General features: G+C 32.5%; 1 protein-coding gene across 1 annotated transcript; it reads left to right on the top strand.

The window, feature by feature from the left end:
* Positions 1-1605: 1605 nt before the first annotated feature.
* Positions 1606-12872, top strand: DAZL (deleted in azoospermia like; the record flags this gene model as incomplete). Its single annotated transcript, XM_081072824.1, has 11 exons — positions 1606-1671; positions 4173-4319; positions 4604-4695; positions 5229-5280; positions 5693-5756; positions 5850-5986; positions 7067-7138; positions 7881-7931; positions 8860-8973; positions 10058-10156; positions 12819-12872. The coding sequence occupies 11 exons, from the start codon at positions 1606-1608 to the stop codon at positions 12870-12872; spliced, it is 948 nt and encodes a 315-aa protein (XP_080928950.1).
* Positions 12873-18247: the final 5375 nt, after the last annotated feature.

Raw genomic sequence — 18247 nt, 5'->3', positions numbered from 1 at the left:
ATTTCACTGTGTTGATGTGCTTTGTTATTAGTGAAGTTGAAGTTTGTCCTTAGCTTAAAAAAAATTGTTTTATAAATTCTGAATCCACCTTTCTATTTGTGTATCTTTTTCTTAATGATTTATAAGAACATTATATTTATATTAAGCCTGTCACATATAGTAGAAAAAAATTATGGTAATGATAAGGAGGTGTCCTTATTCCTAGTTTCAATGGAAATGACTATAATGTTTCACTTTTAAGCCTGGTTACTGATGACTTAGAATTAGATAAAAAAAATAAGATTAATTTATTTGGGTGTTTTAAAAATTAAAAACATGAATGTTGTACTTTATCAAATGGTTTATCAATGGTGAGTTACAATAATAGATTATCTAGTGAACCATCCTTGCATTTCCAGTGTAAACTATTTAATTGTGTATTTTTAAAATACATATACTGATGGAATTTTGTATCTCTGTTGGGGGCATGAGTGGGACCATCTTAATCAGGTTTTGTTATTCAGATGGTGTTAGTTTTATAAAATGCATTGAGAAATACTCTTTTTTCTCTTTGAATTTTTTTTTTTTAAAGGAAAGCATTTTAATGTTCTTCCACTTCTTCTTTTACTTACCATTGTTGCTGTCTGGGTGTCTGTCCCCCTACCCCAATCCTGCCCACGCATACACAAATTCTGTTTCTTTACAGTTTGAAAAAACTCCCAGTGAAATTGAGCCAGGAATCAAGTGTTTCCTTAAGATTGTTTTTAAAAATTAATATTTTTCTAGAAAGTTAGCCATTTCATCAAGATTTCCAAATTTACTTCCATAGAGTGTATACATAGCATTCTCTTATAATCTCTGGTCGTATCCCTTTTCACAACTAATGTGTCCTTTTGCTTTCTTGCCCTTTTTCTTGCTTAGCTTTCACCAGGATTGTTTGTTTATTGTTTGGATTCCACCCACCTTTTCCCCCTAAGAGTTTACTATTGGATTTACTTAAAAGGTTTTATTCTGATTTTTCATTTCCTATTTTCTTAGTTTTTTTGCTTTTATTAGCACCTTTCTGTGGATGTAGCTGATGACTACAAATTGTAGATTGTTTTGGGTATACATAGACCTTGGTTTGCTTGCATGTTGATATAGTAGTTGAATGAAATAATGTCAAAAAGATGACATCCCAGGAGTTTAGTAACAATAAGTTTTTTTCAGCTTTTAGTTATCTTTGTCTTTTGGTTATCCAACTATAATAGATAATATATTACTGTAAATAGCAGTGATGAGAATTGTGTATATGACGGCCTCCAAGTTCACCCCTATTTAATATCTCACATTACTCATTTCAAAATACACCAACTACTTGAAGGTATAATTAAGAAAAATAATTACTACTTACATTTAATTTACATACAATTTATTTTCTGAATACTATTGATGGTTAAGATTAATACTTTAACACAAAACTTTTGCTTTAGCCTAAACATTCATTTGTGCAGTATTTTTGGCAAGAGTTTAATAGTAACTAAAGGTTATTTATTGGTTATTGATGTTGTGTATGTAAATTATAATTATATGTAAGTATACACACAGTAGGAGTTTAAATAATCCCTGCTGTTCAGTCTTGTTAAAATGGAGTACTTTGCTTACTTTGTTAGCTTTGAGCGCCACCTGCTGGCTGAGGACTACGACATGATGGTGCCTTAATTTAAGACGTTTGGACTCTAGTAAAATGATTTGATGAATTTTATATTCAATATCCCAATTAAGCAGGCAGCCAATTTGTGCGCCCAACTCCAACCAACCTTACTATAATATCTAATGACGTTTTTTTTTCTTTTCTCCAAATTAGTGTTTAGTTGTCTCGAGTATCCATTTTAGTTTTGTAAAATAGAGTATGAGAATTAAAATTTTCCTGTTTAGTTCTGGCGACATAATAGGGTTTCTCAGCCGTGACCCTATTCAAATTTGGGGCCAGATAATTCTTTGTTGTGGATGGCTGATATTTCATTATAGATGTTTATTGTAACCCTGGCCTCTGTCCACCAGGCACCAGGAGCACCACTCAGTTGTGACAACCAAAAATGCCCCTGGCCCACAAAATCTCCCATGGTTGAGAATCAATGCATTATCATAACCCCTTATAATCTGGCACAGTTTTCTGGCCTGATGTTACACCTCTAAATTAAAATACATCCATCTGTTGTGATTCACAGAAATATAACACTGTAAATAGTTTATTAGATAAAAGGGTATCCAAAGTTCATCCACAAATAAATGGGAAATTGAGAAGAAATGTACAGAAGTTTTGGAATCACTGTTTTATTTATATTTTGGAATTTTGAATGAGCTAATTAAAAGGGATTGGTGAATTGTCTATAGAAAAGGGAAATCTAGTCGAGTTCTCAGTAATTCAAGATATGTGGCTTCTGTAATATAGTCTCATTTAGAAAAAAATTTAAATTACTAAACAAGTTTATGGGGTTTTTTGTTTATGGGGTTATAATGGAAAAACTTTAGAAACCATTTTTTACTCTCTCACTTTATGGTCATGAAATATCACTGTACCTTAGTTAAAGGAAAAGAATTAGGAAATATTCAAATAGACAAAAATAACAATTATAAGCACAAATTAATAGAGAATAGCCAAAATGCTCAAATTTCGTGATTTGACAATTTTTATTAGTATAGCAGTTTGTAGAATCTTCAATTTATCAGTAACTTTTAGCATTTAACAAAATAGGAACTCTATTTTCTCATTGTTACTAATTTCTATAAAAATTACTATGCTTATCGTTTAAAAAATATGTATCAGTTGGTTTCTTTTGTCCTTGTTTTCCTCCATGCAGAGTTGTAATAGCTTTATCTCTTACTTGCAGCCTTTTGTACTTACCTCTTATAATTAAAAAGCATTTTATGAATTTCAAATGAGCGCATGCACCCTAAAGTACTTTCTTGAAGTTCCAACTCAAATTAGTTGTAAATTAATAAAGTATCTACAAAATAAGTAAGTAAATAGTAAAACCAGGAAATAAACATTTTTTTGACCTATTGAAAACAAACTCAAATAACAAGACACTAACTTATATTGGCATATCACTTTATACTTTACTAAATGAATTCACAGATGTTACTTCACTTCATTCTCAAAGCAATTTTTCAGAGATAAACAGCTACCAAGTAAGTGGCTTATAACCTAGTAAGGAACATGCACCTGCATCTCCTGACTAAATCAATTTTTGTTTCACTATGCTATACTGCCTTTTCAATATATATGTTACCAGTAAATTATACTTCCGAAAAATTTGCGTTAACCTTTTTGTGAGAAGACAAGACAGAGTTCTGACCAGAATCCAGAAAAATGAGTTTCATGTATGAGTCTCTTTTTCTGAAATAAAGATGGTATCATTTGTATTTATTAGCCCACGAAAGTTGGAATTATTGTTTGGACTCATTTGGTGTAATTCAAGAAGAAAAATGTTATTCCAAAAAATGACTTTGAACACCTTAGCATTATAGAAAAGTATGATAAGCTCTTCTTTATAGGAGCTGTGATATGTGAGCAAATAATGTTTTCATGAACATTTCCAAAGTAAAGCAGGCATACTAGCATAGGGAGTATTATAAAACCCATGTTAATTTTGGTGAAATAGAAAGATGAGGCAAAAAAAATTGGTTTAAAACTTTGATGTGTGTATTCTTATTGATGCAGCTCTTTTTTTAAAATTTCGTTTACCTTTTCAAAAGATTTACCATGCTTCCTAATAACTTACTTATAAAATGAAAATTTGTTTATTGGCATAAAATTTGCTTATTTGGTTGGGTGGCTTCAATAACTTCAGTTTTTTTACAAACCTGATCTTTATCATTTTTTTTAACCAGTATTTTTTATAGTATTTTCAAAAACTCAATGTAAAATTAGTATCCTGCCACAGCATTGTACAAGAGATGGTGATGAGCAACACTGGGTTTAAGAAAGTGCTAGAGCCTTTTGTTAAAATTTCATGCTGATCTATTCTGATTTCTTTACTTCCTGAGCCTGAAGTAAGCTGTATTGATAACTAATTTACAATGAAAATAATTTATATGAATATGTTTTATACTTGAAAAACAAAAGTTATATTTTATATCATGTGTTTTTTACCTGTACACAGGTTTGTACCTATATATCTAAGTGATATCTGCTTTCCAAATTACAGTCTGCTGCAAATTCTGAGACTCCGAACCCAACCGTCTCCAGAGAGGCCAGCACCCAGTCCTCGTCAGCTGCTGCCAGCCAAGGCTATGTTTTACCTGAAGGCAAAATCATGCCTAACACCATTTTTGTTGGTGGAATTGATGTTAGGGTATTCTACTCTTATTTCATTCATTTAAAAAAATATTTAGTAAATAATGGGATTTTGACCTTTGTTGTAAATCATAAGGTTTTTTGTACTTTATGTAGGTTTGGAATTAGTTTATGTTTAACTTATGAGGATTAAAAATACCTTTGACAAGAGCTTCAGGTAGTTTGGGGATACTTGGGGGAGATATTTTTCCATTTCCACATTATCAAATCTTTTTTTATACTATGAAATTGAAAGTTTTGAAAGCTGAATTTTTACAATTGAAATCAAATTCTTTTCCATAGATGGATGAAACCGAAATTAAAAGTTTCTTTACTAGATATGGCTCAGTAAAAGAAGTGAAGATAATCACGGATCGAAGTGGTGTGTCCAAAGGGTAAGTAAAACATGTTCAGTATAAACTGTAAAAAATATCTGAACTATATTGTCTGTAGAAGATCAGAGAATTCAAAACTGGTATTCTTACATTTGTATAAATTAAATTTGTTGCTTTGTTAATTTCTTTCATGTAAAGAATAAAAGTTTGCTGCCAGCTCTTTTATGTAATCATTTTTCTAGTATTAGTGTTTAAATATTTTCCATCTTCATTTCACATAAGTAGATTAATCAGTTTTATCAAAGAATTGTTTTCTTTGCACATCTCAGTACCTTAAATTTTAGCCATTTTGTCATAGATATTAAATTCAGGTTCAGGAATTTTCTGTTGATAAGGTTCCCACACTACCTTAATTGTAAGAAAAAAAGGAGTAGTATTTATAGTAATGTTTATATAACATTTACATCTTAATATTTATCTCAATATTTCTTCATCCTTTATCATTAACACTTTTGTCAGTTATTTCATAGAATACTAAAAGTTTTAAACCATTTGCTGTTGTGATTTTATGCTTCATTTATCTGCCTTTTTAGCTATGGATTTGTTTCCTTTTATAATGACGTGGATGTTCAGAAGATAATAGAAGTAAGTAATCTTCTTATGGAAAAATCTCTTAATTAGAATATGGATGCAATGTTTAGTATTGTTGGAGTCCTGAATATATACTCAGTCTTGTATAAAATATAGAAACTGATTCACTTCTTTTTTGAAATCCAAACTTGGAATTATTTTACATAACATGTCAGAACCTGATTATTTTTGATTGGGCATCTAACTTCATGAATCTAGAGACAGTGTAAAAAGTTTTGATCAAATTCCATGACACCTCTGGACACTTGACTAGTGTACTGAGGTAAGGTGCTGATAAATTTTGATTTAGTAGGTTCTTACCACTGATCTTTGATATCAGAAATTTTAGAAGACTTGGGGTGTTTACCGAGTCTTGGAAGGAAAGACTTGGAAATTAACTTTAGGTTTGTTATTGTTTTATTTTCAGTCACAAATAAATTTCCATGGTAAAAAGCTGAAACTGGGCCCTGCTATCAGAAAACACAATTTATGTGAGTAAAGAAAGGAATTTATCTTGTTGACACCTGTGTACCTTTTTCAGAGAATTAAAAATAGGCTTTGTTTTCTTTTTATTCTTTAAAAAGGTGCTTATCATGTGCAGCCACGTCCTTTGGTTTTTAATCCTCCTCCACCACAGTTTCAGAGTGTCTGGAGTAGTCCAAGCACTGAAACTTATATGCAGCCGCCAACCATGATGAATCCTATAACTCAGTATGTTCAGGTAAGAATTAACTTACATTCTTTTTTTTTTTTTTTTCATTTTGGAGCTCTTATGGATGAGGGTACCTTAAAAGTAAGCTAGTCTCACTTCTTACCCTCTGTGGAATTATATCCACAATTTCCGTGATAAGTGATAATACTGTCCCTGTTTGAATACTTTGAGTGATGGGAAATCTGTTTTTTGTGTGTTTTTTTTATAAATCTGTTGTTCTTAGTGTTATTCCTTATTCTAAGTTAAATCTGCTTCTAAATAGTTTGTAAGTTTTTATCTCAGAGCTGACCTCTGTAGCCTCAAAGAGCATATCTCTTCCCTTTTTGCCCCTATAACTCCAAAAATATTTGAAGACAGCTTTTCTCATGTGTCTGCCTGGTTAATTCTTCTCTAAGGTTAGCAATTTTTCTAGCTATTCTTCATTTTCAATAATTCCCAGATGCCTCCCCACACAGATTGCTGACTTTTGGATGTATTCTGGTTCTAGAATGGATAGGTTTCTGATGACTTAACTGTATTTGTAAAATCTATGAGTAGCATATAATTTGGTTCTGGTTACTTTAATATTTGAAGTGGTATTTGGAATATTTACTATCTCCTATTGATGAAAAATACTGTTTATTTTCTTGGTTCATTTTACTTTACTTCAGTTTAAAAGACATTTTATTTGCAAGAAAAGAAACAAAATAATAATGAAACAGTGCCGCAGTGTTTCTCTTTTGTTTACATTTTCCATCTACCTGAAGTATATGGTATATCTTTACTTCTTTTCTTGCTCTAAACATGACTAGAAGAAAAACCCTCCTTGTTCCTAACATTTACTGTGAACTATTACCTATTCTGGGTATATTCATGTTTGCTACTGCCTAGATGTTTTTAATCAATAAATATTTGTTGAAAGATTTAAGACATTTTACTGTGTCTTTTCCAGTTTGAGGTTTATACTGCCATTAACTTTTAGAAGTAAAATACAGAAAACCATAAAGTCTGTAGGAGGACTATACCCATTGGTTACACATTAGCCCATGATATCGTCAAAGAAACACAATACTACCTAAAAGTATTTCTTTCTGTAAACTTTGTTTTCAGGCGTATCCTTCTTACCCAAGTTCACCAGTTCAGGTCATCACTGGATATCAGTTGCCTGTATATAATTACCAGGTAATTTAAGAGGAAACAAAATCATTTACTTTGCAGTGTTACTGAGGCCTTTATTCACATAAATTTCCCTAATAGTTTGTCATTTAAACTAGTTAAATATGATTAAAATTTAAGAAAAGACTTTAAGGTCTTTGTATTATTGGAAATACGGGACTAATGTTTTGACAGGACTATTCTTAGCAAGAAGATTTCCCTTGTACTGTCTTCAAGATTTTGTATCCACTTCTATATTTCAACATCTATTCCTCCATCTTTGCTTTCAAATAGCTGAAACACCCAGGCTGACTTACAAATTTTTCTAGGGGAATAGGGTGAAATAAAATGATTACTTAATTCTTAGAGCATTGAATCTCAATTATATTTAATAGTGTTTATTTTATGTGGCTACTACATATAGTAGTTCTCTGAATTTCTTCCCATAGATATGACCATATCTATGACCCATGACCTTATCAGTAGTAATGAATTCAAAGAACTACTACTATCTTTGAGTTTTCGTGAAAGCCAATTCCAGAAAATTGAGAAAAAGGTGGGGTTTATATATGAAAATAATAATAAAATCCTCAGGTATTAGAAACATAAAATATTTCTTTCTTTCATTCTGTTTCTTTTGTTATAATGAATGCAAGGAGCCAGCATGACAAATACTTCAACGTTGTCTATCTCATATCTTTGTGAAAATGTGTAGGAATATTTAATCATTATTTCCATTTTATTTTTTATTTCATTTTTATTTTTTAAGATGCCACCACAGTGGTCTACTGGGGAACAAAGAACTTACGTTGTACCTCCGGTAAGGTGAATTAGAACATGTACTTCCGGTTTTTTAAAGTATTTTTTTGTTTAACTATTATATATTTCTTAACCTTTTGCTATATCATGTTTGCCTAGAAATATTTTTATTTATTTATTTATTTTACTAGTTTCAGGTGTACAAATATTTTTAATTGCCTTCTTACATTATGTGTTATGTTTTATTAATTTCTTGTCAACTCAGGTATATACTCCCATGGGAGAAATTGCTTTTTCTTCTCAGATTGTTTTTGTGTGATTAAGCAGTGGCTGCTCTCCTTTTAACAGGTGCTCAATTACTTGCTGCTCTCCTTTTAACAGGTGCAACAATTACTTGTTGATAGAATACATAAACCAAGAACGGTAGTATTAATACCTGTGTTAATGCCAATTCTATAGATTTAGAATTAGTATTGAATCTGCTTCTAATTTTCTACCTATAAAAAAATCTGAAGAGAAGTAAAGTAAATGTTTTGCTGTAATACTGTCACATGTTATATAAGAAAAGGAATAAAACAAAAGAGTGCCACTTCTAAAACATCTGAGCCTTTGTTACATTCTGTCTTTCATCGGGACTGGATATTTGACGGATATAATATGAGTTAAAATTCTCAGATGGATATAATATGAGTTAAAATTCTCAGGTGCTTGGAAATATCCCTTCCCATACTACATTTTGAAGTTTCTTTTTCTTAGAGCCCTTCTAATTCTGATTATGTTAAAGCTTAAAAGTCATTTCAAAATAAGAGACTGTCTTACTGCATTTCAGCTATTCAGTTTAAAATAAAGTTTTTGTGATAATGTAATTGAACTTCAGCACGACCCACATTTAAACTTTCAATATTAGCTCACCAGTTTGAAGAATAGATTGTTTGCAAACTTATCTAATGTACATCTCTTTAATTACATTTTTATCATTTTAAATGTAGGCTTATACAACTGTTAACTACCACTATAATGAAGTTGATTCAGGAGCTGAAGTTTTGTCAAGTGAATGCTCAGTTCATGAAGCTACTCCATCCTCCGGAAATGGCCCACAAAAGGCAAATATCTAATTTTATTTATTAATATTTATATTTTTATATTTAGCTTTTCAAGTTTTAATAATGGCCCTTTGAGAAGTAAGTGTCTTTGCCCAAATTTAAATATGGGAGCCATAAATTAAAGAGCTTGACTAATGGACTGTTAATTCATCAGTTTATATTAAAGTTAATACAATCTCAGGCACCCCCAAACTTTCAGAGTGTGTGTGGGGGTGTGTATAAAATTTCTGACTCAGCAGTCCTTTACTCTGTTCCATTTTCATCATTTTGTTTGTTTTTTAAGCCATACTTTAATAAATACTGTATTAACATGATTTGGCAGAATGCAAATGGGCAGGTTTTCTCAAGGCTCCTATTCTTCAAAAGAGGGACTGGTATGAATTATATCTACCTTGTCTTACCAATTTAAACATTTACTTAGCTAAATAATAACATTTAATTATTTATGGTATTCTTTCCATAAACATATATGGTAGCTTTCGAGAATGGTGGAGTTACTGGTAATAATTGAAATGTTGAAGTAGACAGTTGTTTCTTTTTTATCATTGGAGCATGTTCCTATAATAACAACGCTCTTTCTCTCTTGAATTCTCCTATGTTTTGGTAGCATTGAAGGATTTTTATTGTAGTGTGTGACTTTGTCCATGTGTTTCTCTGGGGGAAAAAAGGTTGAGAACTACTGAATTATATGGTGAAAAAAAATTCCCTGGTTTGATATGTGATTAAAATTTGAAGAAATATTAAAATAGCTTACAGTATAATTATATCAGGTTTTATCTGGCATATATTTTTCTTGAAATGTTGAAGTTCACTATTTTCTAAGAGGAAAAATTAAAGAGCCTTAAGCAAATATGTTAGGGTTTTACTAAATTGAGGTTTTTAAATCTGTACTCTATCACTAAGGTTATAAAATATTTATTGAATTTAGTAGAAAAGTTACATACTAACTGCCGTTGTAAGAATTATGAATTCCATAGTAATTCTTTAGAAATAAGTATGTGTATTCATTAAACTTTATATTAAAAATTTGTAGCAGTGAGTAAAAGGAATAGTCTTTAGATTACTGAAAAGTTCTGTGTTTCAGAAATCCGTGGACCGAAGCATACAGACAGTGGTATCTTGTCTGTTTAATCCAGAGAACAGAATGAGAAACTCTGTTGTTACTCAAGATGACTACTACAAGGTATGAAAAAAATAGTACACAGTATAAAAAGCATATTTGTCACCTATGAAACATCTTTTTTTCCCTGTTGCATATATATTTTGAGAACAGAGAGCATTTAATTGAACTCTTGGCATTTGACTGTAACCTGTTAAACCACTGTGAGTTTTACCTGGCAGTGTATTTTACGTTGCTCAAACCTTGATATAGTGTAGTTTGTTCTTAGGGTAGGAATTTTTAGCAGAAGCTTATAATTGAAAGAATTTGTGAAAGAAGAGAGCTAGAAGAGAGTATTAGCTTGACAAAGTGGAAAAAGAAAATTTTAGATACAGAAAGCAGAATTTAAGAGTACGTGGATATTGGACTGAAGAGAACAAAAGAGAAAGGTGACATACTTGAACAATTTGGGGGGAGAAGAAGTAAAGTGAAGGAATACAAAAAGTTGAGAAACAAATGGAGGTTGATTCAGAGTTGGTGAAGTGGAAGAGAATGTGGGTATTTGAATTTAAGTTCTGGTTCCTGATCCTGGCTTTATCACCTTGGATAAATCACGTAAATTTTACTTACGCTTCAGTTTTCACAGGTCTAAAATGAGATACAAGACTAAAGGTCTCTAAAATCTCTTTTGTTCTGAGTCTGTGAATATGGAAAGGAACTAGCTGGTCACTCCAATGAGGGAGGAATATTGTGTGTGCTTACGAAAGGGACGTTTTTTGTTTTGTTTTTTAATAATATGTTTATTGAGATACAATTTGAATATAATACAATTAACCCCTTTAAAGTGTGCAGTTCAATACTTTTTAGTATATTCGCAGACCATGACCACAATCAATTTTAGAATATTTGAGTCAAGCGAAAAGTAAACCCCCTACTATTAGCAGTCACTCTCCATTTCCCCTCAACTCCTCTAGCCCTGTAACCACTAAGCTACTTTTTTTTTTTTTAAGGATTTTCCTATTCTGGACATTTCATATAAATAGAATAATACAACATGTGGCATTTTGTGACTGGCTTCTTTCAGTCAGTATAATGTTTTCAAGGTTCATCAATGTTATAATATGTATCAGTACTCCATTTCTTTTAGTTTATGGATATGCTATTTTGATTACTTCTATTTTTTGGATCTGATGAGTAATGCTGTGAGCATTTGTGTGTAAGTTATTGTGTGGACATGTATTTTTATTTCTCTTGGGTGTATACCTAGGAATAGAATTGCTGAGTCACATGGTAAATATGTTTCAAGGAATTGCTAGAATTTTTCCAAAATGACTACACCATTTTATATTCAAATGGAATTTTTAAATCATTGCTTTGTGTCTTAAAACAGGCAAGGAGAATAGGTTTTTTTGTTTTGTTTTGTTTTATCTATGAATGGGCATAGCCTGAAGCTTAAAGCCTTTTTGATGGATGTACTGAGGACTTCCTATAATGCAGAAGAGTAGAGCCATAGCAGGATTAAGTTCTTACCATCTTCTCAACAGGGAGTAAATACATTCATTTAAAGTTGACATTTGTTCTTCTGTTGTTTCATTCTACATAGACAGCACCATTTAAAAGGAAAGAACTAGGGGTATATGACAGCTTTTCTTCCCTCAAGTTCTGAAGGTTAAATAGACAGTACTTAAACAATTTGCAAAGCAGAAAATGGTCTTTAAACTTGAGTTTTCATCTGGTATTAGACAGAAGCTTCCCTTTGAACGTTCCAGAGTTTTCTCCTCTGGGCTAGGAGTCAGAAGTTGGTAGTCTACAGTTGTCTGACATGAAGACTTACTTTGATTGGCTAAATGTTATTGTTTTAATTGAATTTGAATGCATTGGGGCAGGGCATACACTGTTTCCATGGTACATTCTATTCTGTTGTCTTAATTTCAGCTCCTTCATAATTTTTCATATCCTGCCTGACCTATGAAGATATTTGTGACCACTTTTTCTGACCTTTCTGACCTTAAATAGGGTATTACCCTGTTGACAGTTACATAATTCCCAGAAATAACCCTTTATATGACAACTGAATTTAACCCTAGGTAAAAGGCACAGTTTAGCTAAATATGTAGAAAAGAAAATACTATTATGTTATTACTGGTTCACTCGGCTTCATTCCTCTTTGCAAGGTCTCACATCTTTCTGTCTACACATCTGCAGGCAACATATAAAATGAAAGGAAAATTTTGCATATATTTTTAATTTTTCACTTCATTTCCTAAAGAATGATATATCTTCATCACAGGTGAAGATATAAACATGCCAAAATTTTTACCTTTTAATCTAAAAGCATGGGATTTTGCCTTAAAGTGCAGTGCTATTCTCAAGCTATGATTTCTACCAGATACACTTCTATTAGTAAAAACAGTACTTTTGAAAATTACATGCATTTTCCACCAGCTATCTTTGGGTCTTCACTGCCAAATCATTAATTAAGAATTTACATAAAACAATACTGATTCTAAGTCTTCTGTTTCTGAATTTACCAAGATTTCTTTTTTAACTAAATTGTTGAATAAAACTAGTCATTGCTACATTTGTTATCCCAAAGTACAGGAATACCTCCCAAAAAGGATCACTTTTCTCTCATTTGTAGTTTTTAAGCCCAAAATAAATGCTTTAAGTATTTTACAACTCTTTAGGTCATAGCCGTAACAGAAAATTTTCAATGAATAAAAAGGACTGTTTTTCTCTCTTCTAGGATAAAAGAGTCCATCATTTTAGGAAAAGTCGGACAGTGCTTAAATCTGTTTGATCCTCTCTACTAACTTTCTAGACTCATGGGAAGATGCTGGTTTTGAATATTAAGAAGAGACAAAGTTTTTCACTATTATAGAAATTTAATTCTGAATGTATTGATAAATCACATTAATACTATACAAATTGTATTAGATTGCCTAGTTTTATTTTACATTGAAACTGTTTTTCATTAGATGTTTGTTTAGAAACTAGTTCTGTGTTGAATATGTAGTTGAAAGTAAAAAAAAATAATTGAGACTGAAAGGAATAACTTTTAAGATTTATCTGTAAGGATTTCTTTAAAAAAAAATTGAAATTGACATTTGAAGAGTTTAAAAACAAATGCTGATTTTCAAAAAATTGTTTTAAAAAAACCCACTATTTTGAAAGGTCAGAATTTTGAATACAAGCATTTCATTTCTCCAGCAAGTACCTGTGAATAGTACAATATTTACAATATTGTGCTTTACATTTATGATTTGTCTAGAAATTTGTCAAGAAAACCACAAAAGCAGAGTTTTTAAAACTGCATTTTTAATCAGTGAAACTCAGTATACAGTTAGCTTTATTGAAGTCTTCCTTATCTAAACCCAGTAAAACCAATTCTAAACAGTCTAATCAGTGGGTCTTATGTTTATTACTTGGAAATATTTTATCTTTTATCTGGTATCCACGCATAGCTATTGTATTTGATTGGGATGGTAATTAGGATAGCGAAAATTCTGGACCTAATTTTTAAAAAAAATCCAAGACACTAAACTTGACTAGGTACGTAAGTTTTTCAGTGAGTTACCATTCTCTTTTTTTTTTTTAAGAAAAATTTTTCCTTGAAATGCTAAACTTAATGGCTGTATCTTAAATTGTGCAAAATATTGGTAATAAAGAATGCTGAAGCTTTTTTTTTTATGTCACTTAAAGGTTGTAATCAGAGTATCTGAAAGGAATTGTTTTTATAAAAACATTAAAATATTAGTTATTTGTTAAAAAGCAAATAGATTTTTATTTTTCTTAGCCTATTGTATTTTCTTTTTTAAAGTAAAGTGTGTCCAAGAGAGTCAAAGTAGTTTTGGCGTTCTTAAGTCACAAAATTTGTTTAGTAAGCATATCCCAAGAATATACTAGAGTCAGAGTTAACAATCCATTTCTACATTAGCTAGTCTCATTAGACATCATGTAGTGTACAAACAACTAGAGCACCAGAACTGTTTTGCTGTACCCACAGTCTTGCTTTTCTGCCTGTAACACCATTTTTCCAGGAAGCTTGCTCCTAAAATAGGTGATATAAAGATGAGAAGTAGCAATATGAGCAATTTGAAGGCTAAGCCTTGGAATAATAGCAGTGGGATAATATTTTTTCTAAGGGAAACACTTACGTCAGCATCATTTAACCTGCCACGGACATGAGTTTAAAATGGCTTCCTGGCCTGTCTTTCATTGACCCCTTCACTAAAACATGAAGACTCCTTTTATCCCTAACTTAATGCAGCTACCATGGGGCATATTATCAGTGCCCATTGTTGTCTTATAATTAGTAATAATTTTCATTCTGAATCTGAAGGGAAGAGTCTTTTTAACTTAAGGATCCCCAACAGGGCTTTCCTGTGCCTCAAAATTTGAAAGTACCCTGAAATTTGTCCTTTTTAAAATTCTCTGTACTGTTTTTTGTGTGTGCTATAACATTCTTACATGTGTCATTCTATGATTAAATCTCCAGGTTACTATAAGTGATACCTAAATTCTAAAGAGCCACTTCTAATTATCTCGGTATGACTTTAAGAAAAATAAGGGAATAAACTTTTTATTTGTGTGCTGTTTTGTTGGATTTGAAGTATTTAAAAGAGTAAGGTAGGAAGAAGTGACAAAGTCCTGAACCTTTCAAAATGGAAAATTAATTTTGAACTTAAAAGTATGTTCCTGTTACCTCTTACTGATACTGTCTTTGCATAAATCAATAAATAGAAATAAATTTTTTTCAAAAGCATTTTTGACCTACTTATTCATGTCATATTAGCTAAAGAAATGGTGGGGAGTTGGGTGTGTAGTATGTGACAAGGTTTAAATCCTTGAAACTAAAAACTGTAAATGTTGTTCAATTTGTTAACCTGGCAGAGTTACTTTATAAAAGCAAATTTTGGTACATTGTATTTTCATAGCTTTCTTTTATGAAATTAAGAGATAGGTTTTCATGAGAAAATAATCCCTCTTAAATGTTGAGTTGGAAATGGTTAACAGTGAGTTCCAATGCAGTGAGTGTATCAACAGTGCGGTAGTAGGAATGCTGAAAAGTCAATATGATTGCAGTCTCATGGCTAGGGTCCCTCTTTGGACTCCATAAACATTCTATATACTGTACACTTTGGGCCTAATCTCTGTGACGCTTTTTTTTTGGGGTATTGTAGTTGTCAGTAATAGAGTTTAGATTCTTCATATTGCACTTACTTCATATGAGGATGGCATACAAAAGATCATTATTCACCACCTCTTCCAGTTCTAGCTCCAGTACTCCCAGTTCTATAAGCAGAGGCCATAGGAGAGGAAATTCTCCCCATTGGGTACTGCTAATGCTATATTTTATAACTGACTCATTACCAGAAAATTGATTTTGATAACAAGGTTCTGCAAGATAAAAAAGTGTCTTCTGAATCATCAAAGATTAAATTTTGATGTTTGAAGTAGATTAATGTACAGATTAGTAATCCTTAAATGTGCATGAGTATGTATACACACATACATATATATTAATACTAATCATTATCCAGAACATTTGATTAGCCCTGACCAAGCTACATAGTTTATAAAAACATTTTGAAACTCTAAAACTAGACTACATATATCTTAAAATAGTTTCTTTAAACCTACTTGATATTTTAAGCATATTTGCAGTTGAGGATTACCACAAAATTCTCAACACAAACCAAGTCTTCAGGATTGAAAAATTTCATACAGCACGTTTTTTGTAAAAAGTTTCAAGTTACAGCAAAATCAAGTGACTCAAAAAAGTCACCCTTGTAAGGAGTGTATTCTGCGTATGCTTCCTTTTCCTAAGAATATGTTACCTTTGTAATTGTTCAAAATAACCATTCAATATTGATTAGCACCTTTAAACTGAAAGGAAGTCATTGACTTTCAAAAATAAATACTGCACGCATTGTAAAGCCGTCTACCCGCTACTCGGAAATTCTCTTGGTTGTCTTTTAAGGTAAATTCATAAAAATGGGCTGCCACATTGCTTAATTGTTTTGCCAGCTTTCATTGCCGTTTGAGGGTAATAAGGAGCAGTAGTGATAAGGCAGCATGCTACTCTGCTTTTGCAAATAAGGCAATAGAGAGGGTGGGGAACCATAAGAGGGAGAAAAGCGGCAGTGTTTTTCATTGACCAAGTCTTGCAAATAGGCCCAGCTGTTGAGTGTGATAATTTGGAATTCCAGAAACATGTCTTCTAGATGAGGAGTGCTCCTGTGCATATTTTGATAACTCTGTAATCTAGCCCTTCCCAACATTAAGTGTAATATGTCTGTGTGTAGCTGAATCTTTTTTAGTAATTCCTCACCACCCATCATCAAAAACTGAGTTTTCCATCTGTAGACATACATTTGGTAGTAGAACACAATAAACATAAGAAGTTCAAACTATAAACATGCATTTTTGAATGCTCATGCAAAATATTCAATCTGCATAGCAAAGAAATGATAGGTAATTCTGCATTGCATTTAGAGTTAAAAACATCTGTCCAATATGGCTGTAGCTGTGGGCCAATCCCAAGACAATGCAAAAAAATTATCTCTTGATACAGAAGTTGAAACTACCACTGTACAATTAAGCTCTATGGTAGCTATATTTTAGGGTTTTAACTGGCCTGAAACAAAGTTTTCCACTTGTGTCTCTAGTTTGTTTTCCCAAGGCACTTGGAGGCTTTGTATCTTTTGTGTAACTCCATTAAGGCTGTGTGCCAGGAACATGCCTTGGCCCTCATACAAAATTCCCCAATACCAGTTTCACTAGGCCTTTAACAGGAGAACAAATGCTTGTATGATTGGGATATAGGGGTCATTAAAGCACTTTAAATTTGAAGCAATAGTAACATTTCAAGCAGTTCAGAAGGTTGGAGGTTTTATAATCCTTAATCAATTTATTTTTTTTTTTTTTACAGAAAACAAATCTAGCAAAAGTGTATGAAGGCTCTAAGCACATCTATTGTCTTTCTCCAAAATAAAATGGTAGAAGACACACTCTATTCTGGCTCAGTCTTGGGTGAAGCTATTTACTATAGAAGAAAGGAAGGGCTGACACTCAACTGACCTGTACTGGTACAGCCAAATGAGCTGTTCACAGTGGGCTGGTCCCCTCTGCCCTTGCACATTTGATAACATTTTTAATATTATCAAACCTACTTCCCCCTGAACAAACCTGACTGGACCAGTGAGAATGGAGAGGGGTGATTTAAAATACAGAGTATTTTTTTTCTCTCTCTTTTTTTAACAACTAAGCTGATCTCCTGCCTAGTGTTTGAACTGCTTCACAGTGTGAGTAAAATCTGAATAGTGTTTAAATAGTACACCTGCTAAATGAAAAAAATTTAACTCTGAACCTTTTTTTTCTCAACATGGCTTGGTTGCTGCTCATCATTCTGGTTGGTGGTATGTATATCTTAAACAAAACGCCATACACTCACTCACATATCCATAATTAGATGAGCCCTGGATTTGATGAGCACATGTTGTCTCAATGATAAATCTCACAGGGAAGTCAAAGAACACCAGAACCATCATCTGGGGTGCTTTTCAGAAATTCAGACTCCTGGGACCCATTCTCAGATGCTCATACTCTGTAGGCTTGGGTGGATTCAGTAATCTGCATTTTTAATAAGTCTCTCAGGATTCTGACCTCTGCTACGCTCACTTTGGGAAATACTGCCCCAGATAGCAATTGCTCTCAGTAGATCATCTCAGGCTACCCCTAGTTTGGGGATAGCTGGATTTGGGGAACAACCCTGTCAGGTCCATTTTGATTCCTTCCTAAGGGATTTTGTTTGCTTATAGCTTAATTCGTCTTTTCCTGCCAGACTTGTGCCCAGGAGTGCCAGTTGCCCATAGGCAAGAATGGCTCATGAACAGGTTGAAAAGTGGATCGAATGAAGTTTGAAAGCCAAGACTTGTGGCAAAAAACAAATGGTAAGAGGGAGTGGAGTATCTGCAGGGAAAAAAAGCTGGATTATGAGGCCAAGTGCAGGCAAACAGGGTGAAGGACTAGGCTCGGCGGAGAGGGGGCAGCTTGGAACTGGGGAAGCCAGAGAGAGATACCATACTTGCCTCCTAGAGGGAAGAAACTATACCTTTGACCCACTTGACAAATTTGAACAACATATTACCCAAGGTTTATAGAAGAGCATGG

Source organism: Rhinolophus hipposideros, assembly GCF_964194185.1.
Source record: "Rhinolophus hipposideros genome assembly, chromosome: 14".
Classification (NCBI taxonomy): Eukaryota; Metazoa; Chordata; class Mammalia; order Chiroptera; family Rhinolophidae; genus Rhinolophus; species Rhinolophus hipposideros.
Note: the sequence above shows the minus strand (reverse complement) of the source record. Positions and strands in the feature narration are given on the sequence as shown.